The sequence below is a fragment of the Amblyraja radiata genome, chromosome 13, assembly GCF_010909765.2.
Source record: "Amblyraja radiata isolate CabotCenter1 chromosome 13, sAmbRad1.1.pri, whole genome shotgun sequence".
Classification (NCBI taxonomy): Eukaryota; Metazoa; Chordata; class Chondrichthyes; order Rajiformes; family Rajidae; genus Amblyraja; species Amblyraja radiata.
This window is the reverse complement of record NC_045968.1, coordinates 11,170,668-11,185,223: the sequence shown is the minus strand read 5'-3', so window position 1 is coordinate 11,185,223 and position 14,556 is coordinate 11,170,668. Positions and strand designations below refer to the sequence as shown.

General features: G+C 46.2%; 1 protein-coding gene across 1 annotated transcript in view; it reads left to right on the top strand.

Moving 5' to 3' along the window:
• LOC116980122 overlaps positions 1–9,926 on the top strand; it is a 78,281-nt gene extending 68,355 nt beyond the window's left edge. Inside the window, exons 26-28 of the mRNA XM_033032232.1 lie at positions 4,184–4,435; positions 5,897–5,987; positions 9,590–9,926. Of these exons, the coding sequence (XP_032888123.1) occupies positions 4,184–4,435; positions 5,897–5,987; positions 9,590–9,707 (461 nt within the window). The 3' untranslated portion in view covers positions 9,708–9,926. The remainder of the gene's footprint in view (positions 1–4,183; positions 4,436–5,896; positions 5,988–9,589) is intronic.
• Positions 9,927–14,556: the final 4,630 nt, after the last annotated feature.

Here is a 14,556-nt window from a genome sequence, read left to right as displayed (position 1 = left end):
GCCCTGTTGGCCGGCAGCCCGGCCAGCTGTCTGGCCTTCGGACCTTCGCTTACCGCCGACACCACCACCCCTCTTTCTCATGGCCGATCATCAGTTCATGAGTTGGACGGGGCGCCGGTCTTTGTGCGCGACGTCGCGCGTCCCGGGCCAAAACTCCTCAGCTGGCCCGCCGGCTGGGCTTTGTGTACAGTCCAGCACCCGGGCCAACTCATCATTCACCCAGCCACGGCCGAATCGGTCAACGAATTGCCGTCGGGAATTTGTCCCGTATTTTGACCATTTGTCCCTTATTTGGGAGTGAGAAAGTTGGCAACCCTACAAACGTTACTTATACAGTCGGCTGAATTCAACAGAATAGAATTAATTATCTCAAGATAGTTATCTCGGACAGTTAAAGTACAGATATCATCTTAAAGACAATCATAAACCCTGCTATTGAAACGTAAACTAATTTAAAATGAAATCTCGAGGTGGCACGGTGGCGCAGCGGTAGAGCTACTGCCTTACAGCGCCAGAGATCCTGACCACGGGTGCTTGTCTGTACGGAGTTTGTACGTTCTCCCCGTGACCGCGTGGGTTTTCTCCAGGTGCTCCGGATTCCTCCCACACTTCAAGACGTACAAGTTTGTGGGTATAGAGATTATGTGTACATGTAGGTGAGGAGGGGGGGGGGGGGGGAGGGGAAGGAAGAGAGAGGGGCGGGTGGGGGGGCGGGGGGGGGGGGGGGGGGGGGAATTATAGTTCAGCATGAGGATCTCAGTTGAGGAAGATAGACACAAAATACTGGAGTAATTCGGTGGGTCAGGCAGCATCTCTGGAGAAAAGGAATAGGTACGTTTCAGGTCGAGACCCTTCTTCAGACGTCTCGACCCGAAAGGTCATCTAGTCCTTTTCTCCCGCGATGCCTCCTGACCCGTCGTGTTGCTCCAGCATTTTGGGTCTATGTTCGATGTAGACCGGCGTCTGCAGTTCCTTCCTACACTCTCAATTGGGGAAGAATATGCTGCACTTGTCTCTGTAACTTGTTTGTCTAACTCGTGCATCCGAAACGGCTGGCGGATCTTTCAGAAATCCACCGATCCAAAATGACCCTTAAGTCACGTTACATGTTGTATGAATTTGATGCCAATCCAAAACATACCTGTTAAAAGAATGAACAGGGCATTCTTACGTAAATTGCTCGCCTACTTCAATGAGATTGTGCAGTTGCAATTATTATTCGGTAGGGTGATGAAAAATTTTAAATGAGAATATTATGTGCTAACCTCAACTTATAAATTTAAAATATAATAAAAATTGAAAAGATCATAATTTTGCCACAGGGGTTAGGATTTTCATTTCCACGGAGTTAATAGTGATGGTCTGAAGCCGATTATGAAATTAATTCGTTTTTTTTGGTGGCCTGCTCTATATAGTTGAATTTTATTGTGAAGTATTTATGGATCAAGTGAAGGCGTCAAATGCATAACTATGGTGAGTTACAGGGTACGATGGAAACCTTGTTTGCAGCAGCATCACAGACACACAGACTCGGGCAAACACACAACACATAAATTATACATAAAATGAGACATGAATTATACATACATTCTACAAGGCAGTGAAAAGAAAAAGGCATAAAACAAGACATCACGTTGTCACAGCGGCGTAGCGGTAGAGCGTCTGCCTTTCAGCACCGGAGACCCGGGTTCGATTATGAATGAACGAATGAATAAGTTTATTGGCCAAGTATTCACATACAAGGAATTAGCCTTAGTGCTCCGCCCGCAAGTGACAACGACATACAGTGACAACGGGTGCCATCTGCACGGAGTTTGTACGTTCTTCCCGTGACCCAGTGGGTTTTCTCCGGGATCTTCGCTCTCTTCCCGCACCCCAGACATACAGGTTTGTAGCTTAATTGGCTTCGGTAAAATTGTAAATTGTCCCTAGTGTGTGTAGGATGGCTGTTAGTGTGCGGGGATCTTGGTTGGCACAGACTCGATGGGCTGAAGGTCCTGTTTCCGTGCTGTACCTCTAAAACTAAAAACTAAAACAAAAAAAATTGCAACACCTGTTTGGACAATCCATCCATGGTAGTGCGAGAGTATGGTGCTTCCCAGCTGTAATCAGGCAACTGGATCATCCCACCGCAACCAGGGAGCAGTGCTGAACTACTATCTACCTCTTTGGTGACCCTCGGACTATCTTTGATCGGACTTTACTGGCTTTGCCTTACACTAAACGTTATTACCTTATCATGGAATCTACACGCTTTTTACACAGAGAGTGGTGAATCTGTGGAATTCTCTGCCACAGAGGGTAGTTGAGGCCAGTTCATTGGCTATATTTAAGAGGGAGTTAGATGAGCCCCTTGTGGCTAAAGGGATCAGGGGGTATGGAGAGAAGGCAGGTATGGGATATTGATTTGGATGATCAGCCATGATCATATTGAATGGCGGTGCAGGCTCGAAGGGCCGAATGGCCTACTCCTGCACCTATTTTCTATGTTTCTATGTAAGTTGCTCAATTTAAAACCTCGGTACACATGACAATAAACTAAATTGAACTGAAGAGGTGGTCCCACAGAGTTCTGTTGCCAAGATAGGATTAGGGATGTGTTGGGGTCTATTCAAGAAGCTGATGGCTGCAGGGAAGAAGCCGTTCCTGAACCTGGTGTTGTGGGACTTGCGGCTTTGGGACTTCCTGCCTGATCGTAGCAATGAGAAGCGGGTATGGCCCAGATGGTGGGAATAATGACTTCACCTAGTTCCTTCCCACAGTGGCACGACTATGAATTAAGGAACTAAACGGCCTGTCCCACTTAGGTGATTTTTTAGGCGACTACAGGCGACTAGGCTGTCTCCACATGGTCGCCGCGGTGTCGCCTGTTTGGTGGTGAGTAGTCTCCTCAGTCGCCGCTGGATTTTCAACGTGTTCATAAATTTTCGGCGACAGTGGCCTGAATCCAATGAACGTAGCTTGACTTCTCCTGACGTAGGTGCTGTCGCTGGTTGTCACCAGGTGACGTAGGTTGTCGCCGGGTACTGACTTCGGTGAATTCTATTGGCGACTACCAATGGTCAAAGCATCTTGTCCGGAAACATCACAATCTGGTTTGGGAACTGCTCTGCCCAGGACAGGAATGCTCTGCAGAGAGTAGTGCGCTCGGCCGAACGCACTATGGGAATTACACTCGCCCCTCTGCAGGAACTATACATCAGAAGGTGCAGATCCAGAGCCAGCAACATTATGGGGGACCCCTTCCACCCCAGCAACAGACTGTTCCAGCTGCTACGGTCAGGCAAACGCCTCTGCTGCCATGCTGTGAAATGAGAGAGGATGAGATGGAGTTTCTTCCCACAGGCCATCAGGACTGTAAACTCTTATCTCACCAGGGACTAACTTACTGTACCAATGTACTGTTGTGTTGTGTCTTTTTAAAATTGTTGTTTTTGTTTTCTCACAAATATGTAATTACTGATTCTGTTCTATTCTGTTTTGTAGTTTTTTTTGCATAATCCGCGAGCATTGCCACTTTTCATTTCACTGCACATCTCGTATGCGTATGTGACAAATAAACTTGACTTGGTAGGTTGTCGTAGACATTATCGTAGACATTGTCGTAGGGGGGGTCCAGTCACCGGTTTATCGGCGACCTGCTACGACTGTGACAGTCGCTGGCAGTCGCCGAGAAAATTGCTTAAGTGGGACCGACCCTTACGGCAAGAGCAGCCACTTCACAAAGTGATGAAGGAAGGGACATGTCAACAGGACTGGATTAACTCAGCGGGTCAGGCAGCATCTCTGGAGAACATGGAGAGGTGACGTTTCGAGTCGGATCTCTTCTTCAGTCTGCGGAAAGGTCCCTATCCGAAACGACACCTATCCATGTTCTCCGGAGATGCTGCCTGAACCGCTGAGTTAATCCAGCACTTTGTGTCCTTTTTTTTGTAAACAAGCGTTTGCAGTTCCTTGTTTCTGCAGATGCTGGAATCTTGAGCGCTGGAATAACTCAACTGGTCAGGCAGCATCTGTGTAGGAAGGAACTGCAGATGCTGGTTTACACCGAAGATGGACACAGAATGCTGGAGTGACTCAGAGGGACAGGCGGCATCTCCGGAAAGAAGGAATAGGGTGACGCTGCGGGTCGAGACCCTTCCTCAGACCTTGATGATTTACCTGTTACTCTTATTATCTTTAGCGACTCTGGGCTGCCCTGAGAGGGTCATGTCCCCCTCAGCAAGGGAATCACCACGCACTGAGAATGGGTGCCTCCTTCCCCAGACACGGCAGGGTATTTCCCAGCTGCCTTCTGCCGTGACATTCCCACAGTCCAGATCTGCAGATGACACTTCCGAACCCGACGTTGATCACAGCGACTCCAGTTTCGAAAATGAAGCCGATGAACAAGCCTTAATTGAATTGGAAAGAGAGTTGCTGATGACCAACAGAGGTAGGAACATAATAAATGGGTGGGGTGGGGGGGGGGGGGGAATGATTTAACAGGTATCCGAGGGGTAACGTTTTCACACAGTGGGCGGTGGGTGTACGGAACGAGCTGCCGGAGGAGGTAGTTGAGGCTGGGACTATCGCCGCGTTTAAGAAACAGTTAGACAGGTACATTGATAGGACAGGTTTGGAGAGATATAGGCCCAACGCAGGCAGCTGGGACCGGTGTACGTAGATGGGGCATGTTGGCCAGTGTGGGCAAGTTGGGCCGAAGGGCCTGTTTCCACACTGTATCACTCCATGAGTATAAAATATTACATAGAACGGTACTGCACAGGAAGAGGCCCTTCAGCCCACAATGTCTGTGCCAGTCATGATGCCAAGTTGAACGTGTACCGGCATGTGATCCATACTCCATTCTTGGCACAATAGACAATAGACAATAGGTGCAGGAGTAGGCCATTCGGCCCTTCAAGCCAGCACCGCCATTCGCTGTGATCATGGCTGATCATCCACAATCAGTACCCAGTTCCTGCCTTCTCCCCATATCCCCTCACTCCCCTATCTTCATGAGCCCTATCTAGCTTTCTCTTGAAAGTTTCCAGAGAACCGGCCTCCACCGCCCTCTGAGGCAAAGAATTCAGCCCACAATGTCATGCATACCCCTTAATTCTTGGCACATCTATGAGCCCGTATAAAAGCTACTTAATGCCACTACTAGAGCTGCCTCTATCACCACCCCTGGCAACATGTTTAGTTTAGTTTCGAGATACAGCTCGGAAACAGGCCCATCAGCCCACCGAGTCCGCGCCGACCAGCGATCCCCGCACATTAACACTACCCTAGGGACAATTTTTACATTTACACCTAGCCAGTTAGCCGACAAACCCGCACGTCTTTGGAGTGTGGGAGAAAACTGAAGATCTTGGAGAAAACCCACGCAGGTCACGTGCAAACTCCGTACAGACAGCGCCCGTAAACAGGATTGAACCCGGGTCTCTGGCGCTGTAAGGCAGTAGCTCTACCACTGCGCCACCATACTGCCTGGTGTTCCAGTCACCTATCGATCTCTGTGCATATTATAAAAATCTTACCCCGCGCATCTCCTGTGAAGAGCACAAGTGCATTAATATAGAGTGCGCAGGAAGGAACTGCAGATGCTGGTTTAATCAGATACAAAAGGCTGGAGTAACTCAGCAGATTAGGCTCCAGAGATGCTGCCTGACCCGCTGAGTTATTCCAGATTTTGTGACTGTCTTTGTGTATTATCATAGAAGCAGATTGGTCCAAAAATTCAAATGAGCAGCTCAATAGCAATTGTGTTAGTTGATCCCATATCTGGCTTCATCGGAAGTGATGCTTGGCTATAGTAAGTGACGTGCATCACATATTTGATATTACTAATATTTAGGATATTTGGAATTGCATTTACAATAATTACAAATATTTTATTTTCTTACTCTAGGAGGTGCACAAAGATTGGACACAGTGCTTTCTTGTGAGCTGTCAATGTCTTCTGGGCTCTTACCTGTAAAGGACAATCCATTGATGCAAAGGTGAGCTGGATGTTTCCCAAAGATGTGTTCTAGGTTCAATATCTTCAATAAGTTTTAACCAGGGTGGCATGGTGGTGCGGTGATACAGTTGCTGATTTGCAGCGCCAGAGACCCGGGTTCGGTCCTGATGATGGGTGCTGTCTGTAGAGAGTTTGTACATTCTCCCCGTGACCTGCGTGGGTTTTCTCCAGGATCTCCGATTTCTTCCCACACTCAGTTTTTTCCAGTTGCTATCAGGCAACTGAATCATCATACCACAACTAGAGAGCAGTGCTGAACTAATATCTGCCATGTTGGTGACCCTCTGCTCTCTTTGATCGGACTCTGGTCACTTTGTCTTGCACTAAACATTATCTTATGCTCAGTTCGCAATAACCAACCTGATCTCCCGGTGGCTCAGCACTTCAACTCCCCCCCCCCCCCCCTCCACCCCAATCTGAATCCGACTTTTCTGTCCTGGGCCTCCTCCATGGCCAGAGTGAGTCCCACCGCAAATTGGAGGAACAGCACCTCATATTTCGCTTGGGTAGTTTACACCCCAGCGGTATGAACATTGACCTCCAATTTCAGGTAGTCCCTGCTTTCTCCCTCCTTCCCCGCCCCTTCCCAGCTCTCCCACAGCCCACTGTCATCATATATTGTCTTTCCGCTAACTGTGGAGCATGCAATGAAAGCTTTTCACTGTACCACGGAACACGTGACAATAGAATAAAATAAACTGAAAACTTAACTGACACTCGAAAGACATGTAGGTTTGTTGAATAATTGTCCTCAGTAAAATTGTAAATTGTCCTTAGTGTGTGTAGGATAGTGTTAATGTGCGGGGATCGCTGGTCGGTGCGGACTCCGTGGGCTGAAGGGCCTGTTTCCGTGCTGTATCTATAAACTAAACTACACTAAATAAACTCATGGAATGTGCAGTCACCGGTTTATTAATGAAACATGTGTACATACATATCTGTTCTATTTAATCAAGAGTCCAGAATGTTTTATTGTCATGTGTCCCAGAACAATGAACAATGAAATTCTAACTTGCAGCAGCACAACAGAATATGTAACAGAATATGAAGCAGAATGCAACATAATGGGGAACATGCATAAATATGTGCATTCAATATACAATAGACAATAGGTGACAATAGACAATAGGTGCAGGAGTAGGTCATTCGGCCCTTCGAGCCAGCACTGCCATTCAATGTGATCATGGCTGATCATCCACAATCAGTACCCCGTTCCTGCCTTCTCCCCATATCTCCTGACTCCGCTTTCTTTCAGAACCCCATCTAGCTCTCTCTTGAAAATATCCAGAGAACCGGCCTCCAATGCCCTCTGAGGCAGAGAACTCCACAGACTCATCACTCTATGTGAGAAAAAGTGTTTCCTCGTCTCCGTTCTAAATGGCTTACCCCTTATTCTTAAACTGGCCCCTGGTTCCCCAACATCGGGAACATGTTTCCTGCCTCTAGCGTGTCCAAACCCTTGATAATCTTATATGTTTCAATAAGATATCCTCTCATCCTTCTAAATTCCAGAGTATACAAACCATGCAATAGAACAAACATGCAAACATGCATCAATGCTACTGTGTCTCTTTCCAAGTTACTACGTTTGCTACTTTTCTGCGCTAATATAATTTTTTTTTACCCCCAGCTATAGTCCCAGAAGACTGAACAGCCAAATAGATGATGTATTTAGAAATAATCACTATAGATTAACTTGCCACTTTTGATAAGGAACATGTAAAACCTGCCTCATCAGGGCTGGCATTTAACTTATGGTTAACCCAATTCATAAAAAGGAAGCATCACAGCTTGGTTTGGGAACTGCTCCATCCAAGACCGCAAGAAATTGCAAGGAATTGTGGACGCAGCCCAGACCATCACACAAACCAACCTCCCATATATTGACTCCATTTATACCACATGCTGCCTCAGCAAGGCCAGCAGCATCATCAAGGACAAGTCTCACCCTGGCCACTCCCTCTTCTCCCCTCTCCCATCGGGCAAAAGGTATAGAAGTGCGAAAACGCACACCTCCAGATTCAGGGACAGTTTCTTCCCAGCTGTTATCAGGGAACTGAACCATCCTACCATAACCAGAGAGCGACCCTGAACTACTATCCACCTCATTGGAAACCCTCGGACTATCCTTGATCGGACTTTACTGGACTTTATCTTGCACTAAACTTTATTCATGCTATTCCTTTTAACAGGTATCTGTACACTGTGGACGGCTCAATTATAATCATGTATTGTCTTTCCGCTGACTGGTTAGCACGCAACAAAAGCTGTTCACTGCACTTCGGTACACGGGACAATAAACTAAACTCAAACTCAAACTATCCTTTAAATTTATTGTAGCCCTTGGTTATAATAGAACCCATCTCCATCATATTAATTCTGATTAATCTTGCAGGTTCACTTGCAGGTTCACTTGCAGGTTCACTTGAATACACAATAAAATCAGTACATTTTGTGCATCAAATCCCGATTTAGTTTAGAGATGATTTAGGGTGGCACGGTGGCGCAGCGGTAGAGTTGCTGCTTTACAGCACTTGCAGCGCCAGAGACCTGGGTTCAATCCCGACCACGGGTGCTATCTGTACGGAGTTTGTTTGTTCTTCCCATGACCTGTGTGGGTTTTCTCCGGGTGCATCCGTTTCCTCCCACACTCCAAAGACATACAGGTTTGCAGGTTAATTGGCTTGGTATAATTGTAAATTGTCCCTAGTGTGTGTGTGTGTAGGATAGTGTTAATGCGCGAGGATCGCTGGTCGGCAGGGACTCGGTGGGCCGAAGGGCCTGTTTCCACGCTGTGTTTCTAAACTAAAACTAAACCAATAAATTTCACAGACACAGAGTGGAAACAGGCCCTTCGGCCCACCGAGTCCCTGCCGACCAGCGATCACCCCGTACACTCGCACTCTTCTACACACATGGAATGATGTACAGAAGCCAATTGACCTACAAACCTGCATGTCTTTGGAGTGTGGGATAGTGTGTTGTCCCTAGTGGGTGTAGGATAGACTGTGGAACAGCATTCCTCTTCTCATCAGAACTGCCCCCTCCATCGACTCCTTTAAGTCTACACTTAAAACCTATTTGTTCTCACAAGCATTTCTTGAGGTCCTCTGAGGGAACGCTGTATGTATGTATCCATGTATGTATTGTTGATCTATGTACCACTGTTTGTAGCACCTTATTACCTGCACTGATGTAAAGCACTTTGGTCAACGAGAGTTGTTTTTAAATGTGCTATAGAAATAAAATTGACTTGACTTGACTTGACTAGTGTGCAGGGGTCGGTGCGGACTTGGTGGGCTGAAGGGCCTGTTTCCGCGCAGTATCTTAGTTTAGTTTTGTATAGTTTAGGGATACAGCACGGATACAGGCCCTTCGGCCCACTGAGTCTGCGCTGACCACAGATCCCCCCCATTCATATCTAATGCAACACAAACTATACTGTGGATTGGAGCTTCACATTTTGATGTTAGTTGAGCCTCTGGGCTATTGTGTTTGTTGGTGAAGTGACTGATAATGATTCACGCTCGTTTCACCAGAACAATTAAGTGTTACGTTTCCCAATCTTTCATTTTCTTCAAGGGACACTGAACAATCCCAGTTGACGTTTGATTCCCTGACAACAGAAGCCGACGAAGGTCACACAGATGACGAGGCGGAAGAGGCACAAGACAGACAAAACGTGCTACTGTTATTCTAACAGCTCGTCAGACCAGAAAAAATACCCGTTAAAATGTAATCCCAGATCACCAAGCAGCAGGTTCTGAAAAACTATATCCAATACAATGTTTGATTTGTGATATTAAGGACGATTGGAGAAGATTGTGTTTTGATAATGATTCTGGCAAAATGTTGTAAAATGTAAATAAAATTTCAAGGTAATTTGATGCATTTCCTGTAACCCATTCCATTATTTGTACGTCAGCCATGATCACAGTGAATGGCGGTGCTGGCTCGAAGGGCCGAATGGCCTACTCCTGCACCTATTATCTATTGTTAAGTTGTGATGAATACTTTTATTTCATTTTCTGCTGCATATATGGAATTTTGATTCAGATCTGTATCACGCACTTCACGGGAGTCTACTGGAAAGATTAGTGACATTCATCAAAATCTACTAAAATATGTGCGGCACAGTTGCACAGTGGCGCAGCGGTGGAGTTGCTGCCTAACAGTGCTAGAGTCCCGGGTTCGATCCTGGCTATGGGCGCTGTCTGTACGGAGTTTTTACCTTCTCCCCGTGACCTGCGTGGGTTTTCTCCGGGTGCTCCGGTTTCCTCCCACACTCCAAAGACGTGCAGGTTTGAAGGTTAATTGGCCTTGGTAAAAATTGTTTATTGTCCCTAGTGTGTGCAGTATGTGCTTGTATACAGAGAGTGGTGAATCTCTGGAACTCTCTGCCACAGAGGGTAGTCGAGGCCAGTTCATTGGCTATATTTAAGAGGGAGTTAGATGTGGCCCTTGTGGCTAAGGGGATCAGAGGGTATGGAGAGAAGGCAGGTACAGGATACTGAGTTGGATGATCAGCCATGATCATATTGAATGGCGGTGCAGGCTCGAAGGGCCGAATGGCCTACTCCTGCACCTAATTTCTATGTTTCTATAATGGGATCACTGGTCGGCATGGACTCGGTGGGCCGAAGGGCCCGTTTCCACGCTGTATCTCTAAACTAAAAGAAAATACATTGAACAGGAGTGTAATCTGGAGAATGAGCGTGAAAGCCTTTTACAGGACATAACATCCATTCAGCTTTATTTTAGTGTGGAGATGCAGCACGAAAACAGGCCCTTCGGCCCACAGAGTCCATACTGACCCAAAACGTCACCCATTCCTTCTCTCCTGTCCCGCTGAGTTACTCTAGCTTTTTGTCTCTATCTTCTGACCATCATTCACACTAGTTCTATGCTATCACACTTTCTTATTCACTCCCTGCAGACTCAAGGCAATTTACAGAGGGCCCTGTAAACCAGTTTAAGTCGTTTGGTTACATTTCACTTCAGACTGAAATTCAAACATAAAACACTTCAATCAAGTTTTCTTGCTGATTACTTTAATCAGTGACAAAACCTGAAACAGCATGGAATAATTCAGGAGATTTTAACAGATTTAGTCACAGTTATCACTTCAAGGGAGAACTTTGGTTCTGTCACCCAGTATTTGTAATATAGCTGCCTAAAACACATTCACATTGACATATTACTCATTAGACAGGATTCTTCTTGCAATATTAAGCGAAGATTAGTTTAACTTGGCACCAAGCTCGTCACCAACATTGTGCGTGGAACGGCCTGCTCCGTGTGCTATCGTTCTATGTTTTATGTTCTACGTTTTGTTCAAAATGCTCGTCTGAAGCTGTGAAATGTGCAATTTCTTCCCGACCTGAAACGTCACCTATCCATCTTCTCCAGAGATACTGCCTGACCCGCTGAGTTACTCCAGCGTTGTGCGTCCATCTTAAGTGCAGAACTTACTTTGAAGAAGGGTCTCGACCCGAAATGTCACCCCTTCCTTCTCTCCAGAGATGCGGCCTGTCCCACTGAGTTACTCCAGCATTTTGTGTCTATCTTCGGTTTAAACCAGCATCTGCAGTTCCTTCCTACTCATTACTTTTTTCAAGGTTTCGAGAAAGCTTGGCCACTGCTGCCCGGGTCCAATTGGCATCCAACCTTCAAGATACTTTATTATTTCATGCAGCTGGATTTCTTGCCTTTAATGATACGTTAATGACTAAACGCTGGTGCAGGTTAAACTATCTTGCGTTTGTCCCATTGATTTCTTACATTGGTCTTTGATTTATGCATTGTTCTTACATAGATTTCCCAGAATATAATGAGACAATATTTAAAGACAAGAATATTAAACTTGCTACTAAATTCGTTTTTTTAGGTGATTTTTTAAATTGTAAAGATTTACTGAATAAACATTGTTGAATGCAAAGACTGGCATTGGTGATGACATATGATTTATAGATTCAAGCAATGTTTGGATAATATTTACGATGTAGTAGATATTGTGGGCTATATGCGATACATTTAGTTCAAGCCTCACACAGTCACTGGGCCTGCACTCGCTGGAGTTTAGAAGAATGAGGAGGGACCTCTTTGAAACCTACAGAATAGTGAAAGGCTTGGATAGAGTGGATGTGGAGAGGATGTTTCCACTAGTGGGAGAGTCTAGGACTAGAGGTCATAGCCTCAGGATTAAAGGACGTTCTTTTAGGAAGGAGATGAGGGGAAATTTATTTTGTCAGAGGGTGGTGAATCTGTGGAATTCTTTGCCTTAGAAGGCTGTGGAGGCCAGTGGATATTTTTAAGGCAGAGATAGATAGATTCTTGATTAGTACATGTGTCAGAGGTTATGGGGAGAAGGCAGGAGAATGGGGTTAGGAGGGAGAGATAGATCAGCCATGATTGAATGGTGGAGTAGACTTGATGGACCGAATGGCCTAATTCCGCTCCTGGTCCTTGTGACCTTATAAACTATTGAATATCACTGCACTATAAAGTTCATTTTCAGTACTCGGAAGCTACAGTATAGGGACTGCAGAAGTAACATTGATAAGCAAACACTGGCTCGGTGGCGAAGCGGTAGAGTTGCTGCCTTACAGCGCCAGAGACCCAGGTTCGATCAGGATGACAGGTGCTGTCTGTATGGAGTTTGTACGTTCTCCCCGTGACCTGCGTGGAATTTCTTCGGGTGCTCCGGTTTCCTCCCATACTCTAAAGACGTACAGGTTTGTAGGTTAATTGGCTTGGTATAAATGTAAAATTATCCCTAGTGTGTGTAGGATAGTGTTAGTGTGTGCATGGATCGCTGGTCGGCATGGATTCGGTGGGCTGAAGGGCCTGTTTACGCGCTGTATCTCTAAAGTTTACACAACAAGAAGACCGATGATATTCATAGACCTGAATCGTGACTCAGCGGGACAGGCAGCATCTCTGGAGAGAAGGAATGGGTGATGTTTCGGGTCGAAAACCCTTCTTCAGACTGGGAGTCAGGGGAGAGGGAAACGAGAGGCATGGAAAGGTGCGAAAACATGAGATCAAGGAAAATGTAGAATAGATCATTGTTACCTGAGGGGAAGGTGACAATGAGGCATACAAAGTAATTAAGAAGGAACTGCAGATGCTGGAAAATCGAAGGTACACGAAGCGTAGGCTTGCGATCGTTTCGCCGAACACCTCCGCTCGGTCCGCGCTGACCTCCCGGTGGCTCAGCACTTCAACTCCCCCTCCCATTCCGTATCCGACCTCTCTGTCCTGGGCCTCCTCCACGGCCAGAGTGAGCAACACCGGAAATTAGAGGAACAACATCTCATATTCCGCTTGGGGTGTCTGCATCCTGGTGGCATGAACATTGAATTCTCACAATTCTGTTAACCCTTGCTGTCTCCTCCCCTTCCTACCTCAGCCCTCGGGCTCCTCCTCCTCCTCCTCCTTTTTCCTTTCTTCTCCCCGCCTCCCCCCCCACCCCCTATCAGTCTGAAGAAGGGTTTCGGCCCGAAACGTTGCCTATCTCCTTCGCTCCATAGATGCTGCTGCACCCGCTGAGTTTCTCCAGCATTTTTGTGTACATACAAAGTAATATTTAATCAGGAGGACAGTCACTGCGTCAAAGAACCAGGGTGGGGGAGGAATGGAGAGAGAGGGAAAGCAAGGGTTACTTGAAGTATATGGACATTGTGTGTGATATTGTTGCGGCTGAAAGCCTACAGTTAGAAATTTTGATTGCATTGGGTCAATTGATTAACCTCAAATTTCATCGAAAGTCACGACAATTGCATTCACTGTCACTTCTCATCACCCCGGCCATCCTTTAGGGTCTTGAGTCGCAAGCACTAAACGGGGGAGGATGCGCAAAGATTTTGAAGTGTTGAAATATATATTCTGCATGCCAGACAGACCATAGATGAGGATAGTTGGATGGGAAGTAATCGCTGACATAATTAGAAACTGTAACCACAATAGTTTGATATGAAATGAGTGACCCTGATTTCTACACCTACGATGAAGACTTAACCTTAAATCTGTGACTTAAATTGGTGGCTGGAATGACAGATAGATGCCATGAGGCAAAAGACAGCTGAGACATAAATGATAGGAGCAGAATTAGGCCATTCAGCCCATCGTATCTACTCCGCCATTCAATCGTGGCTGATCTATCTCTCCCACCTATCTCCATTCTCCTGATTTCTACCCATAACCCCTGACACCCGTACTAATCAAGAATCTATCTATCTCTGCCTTTAAAATATCCCTAGACTTGGCCTCCACTGCCATCTGTGGCAATGAATTCCACCGATTCGCCACCCTCTGAGTAAATAAATTCCTCCTCATCTCGTCCCTTAACGAACATGCTTTAATCCTGAGGCTGTGACCTCTGCTTCTAGACTCTCCCACTAGTGGAAACATCCTCTCCACAACCACTCTATCCAGGCCTTTCACTGTACTGCAAATTAATTCCAATTCAATTTGGTGTTACAGAAGGCGATTTGCTTCCCTCTCTGACTAGTGGCTTACATACATGTTCACAGCTGACCTTCTACTGG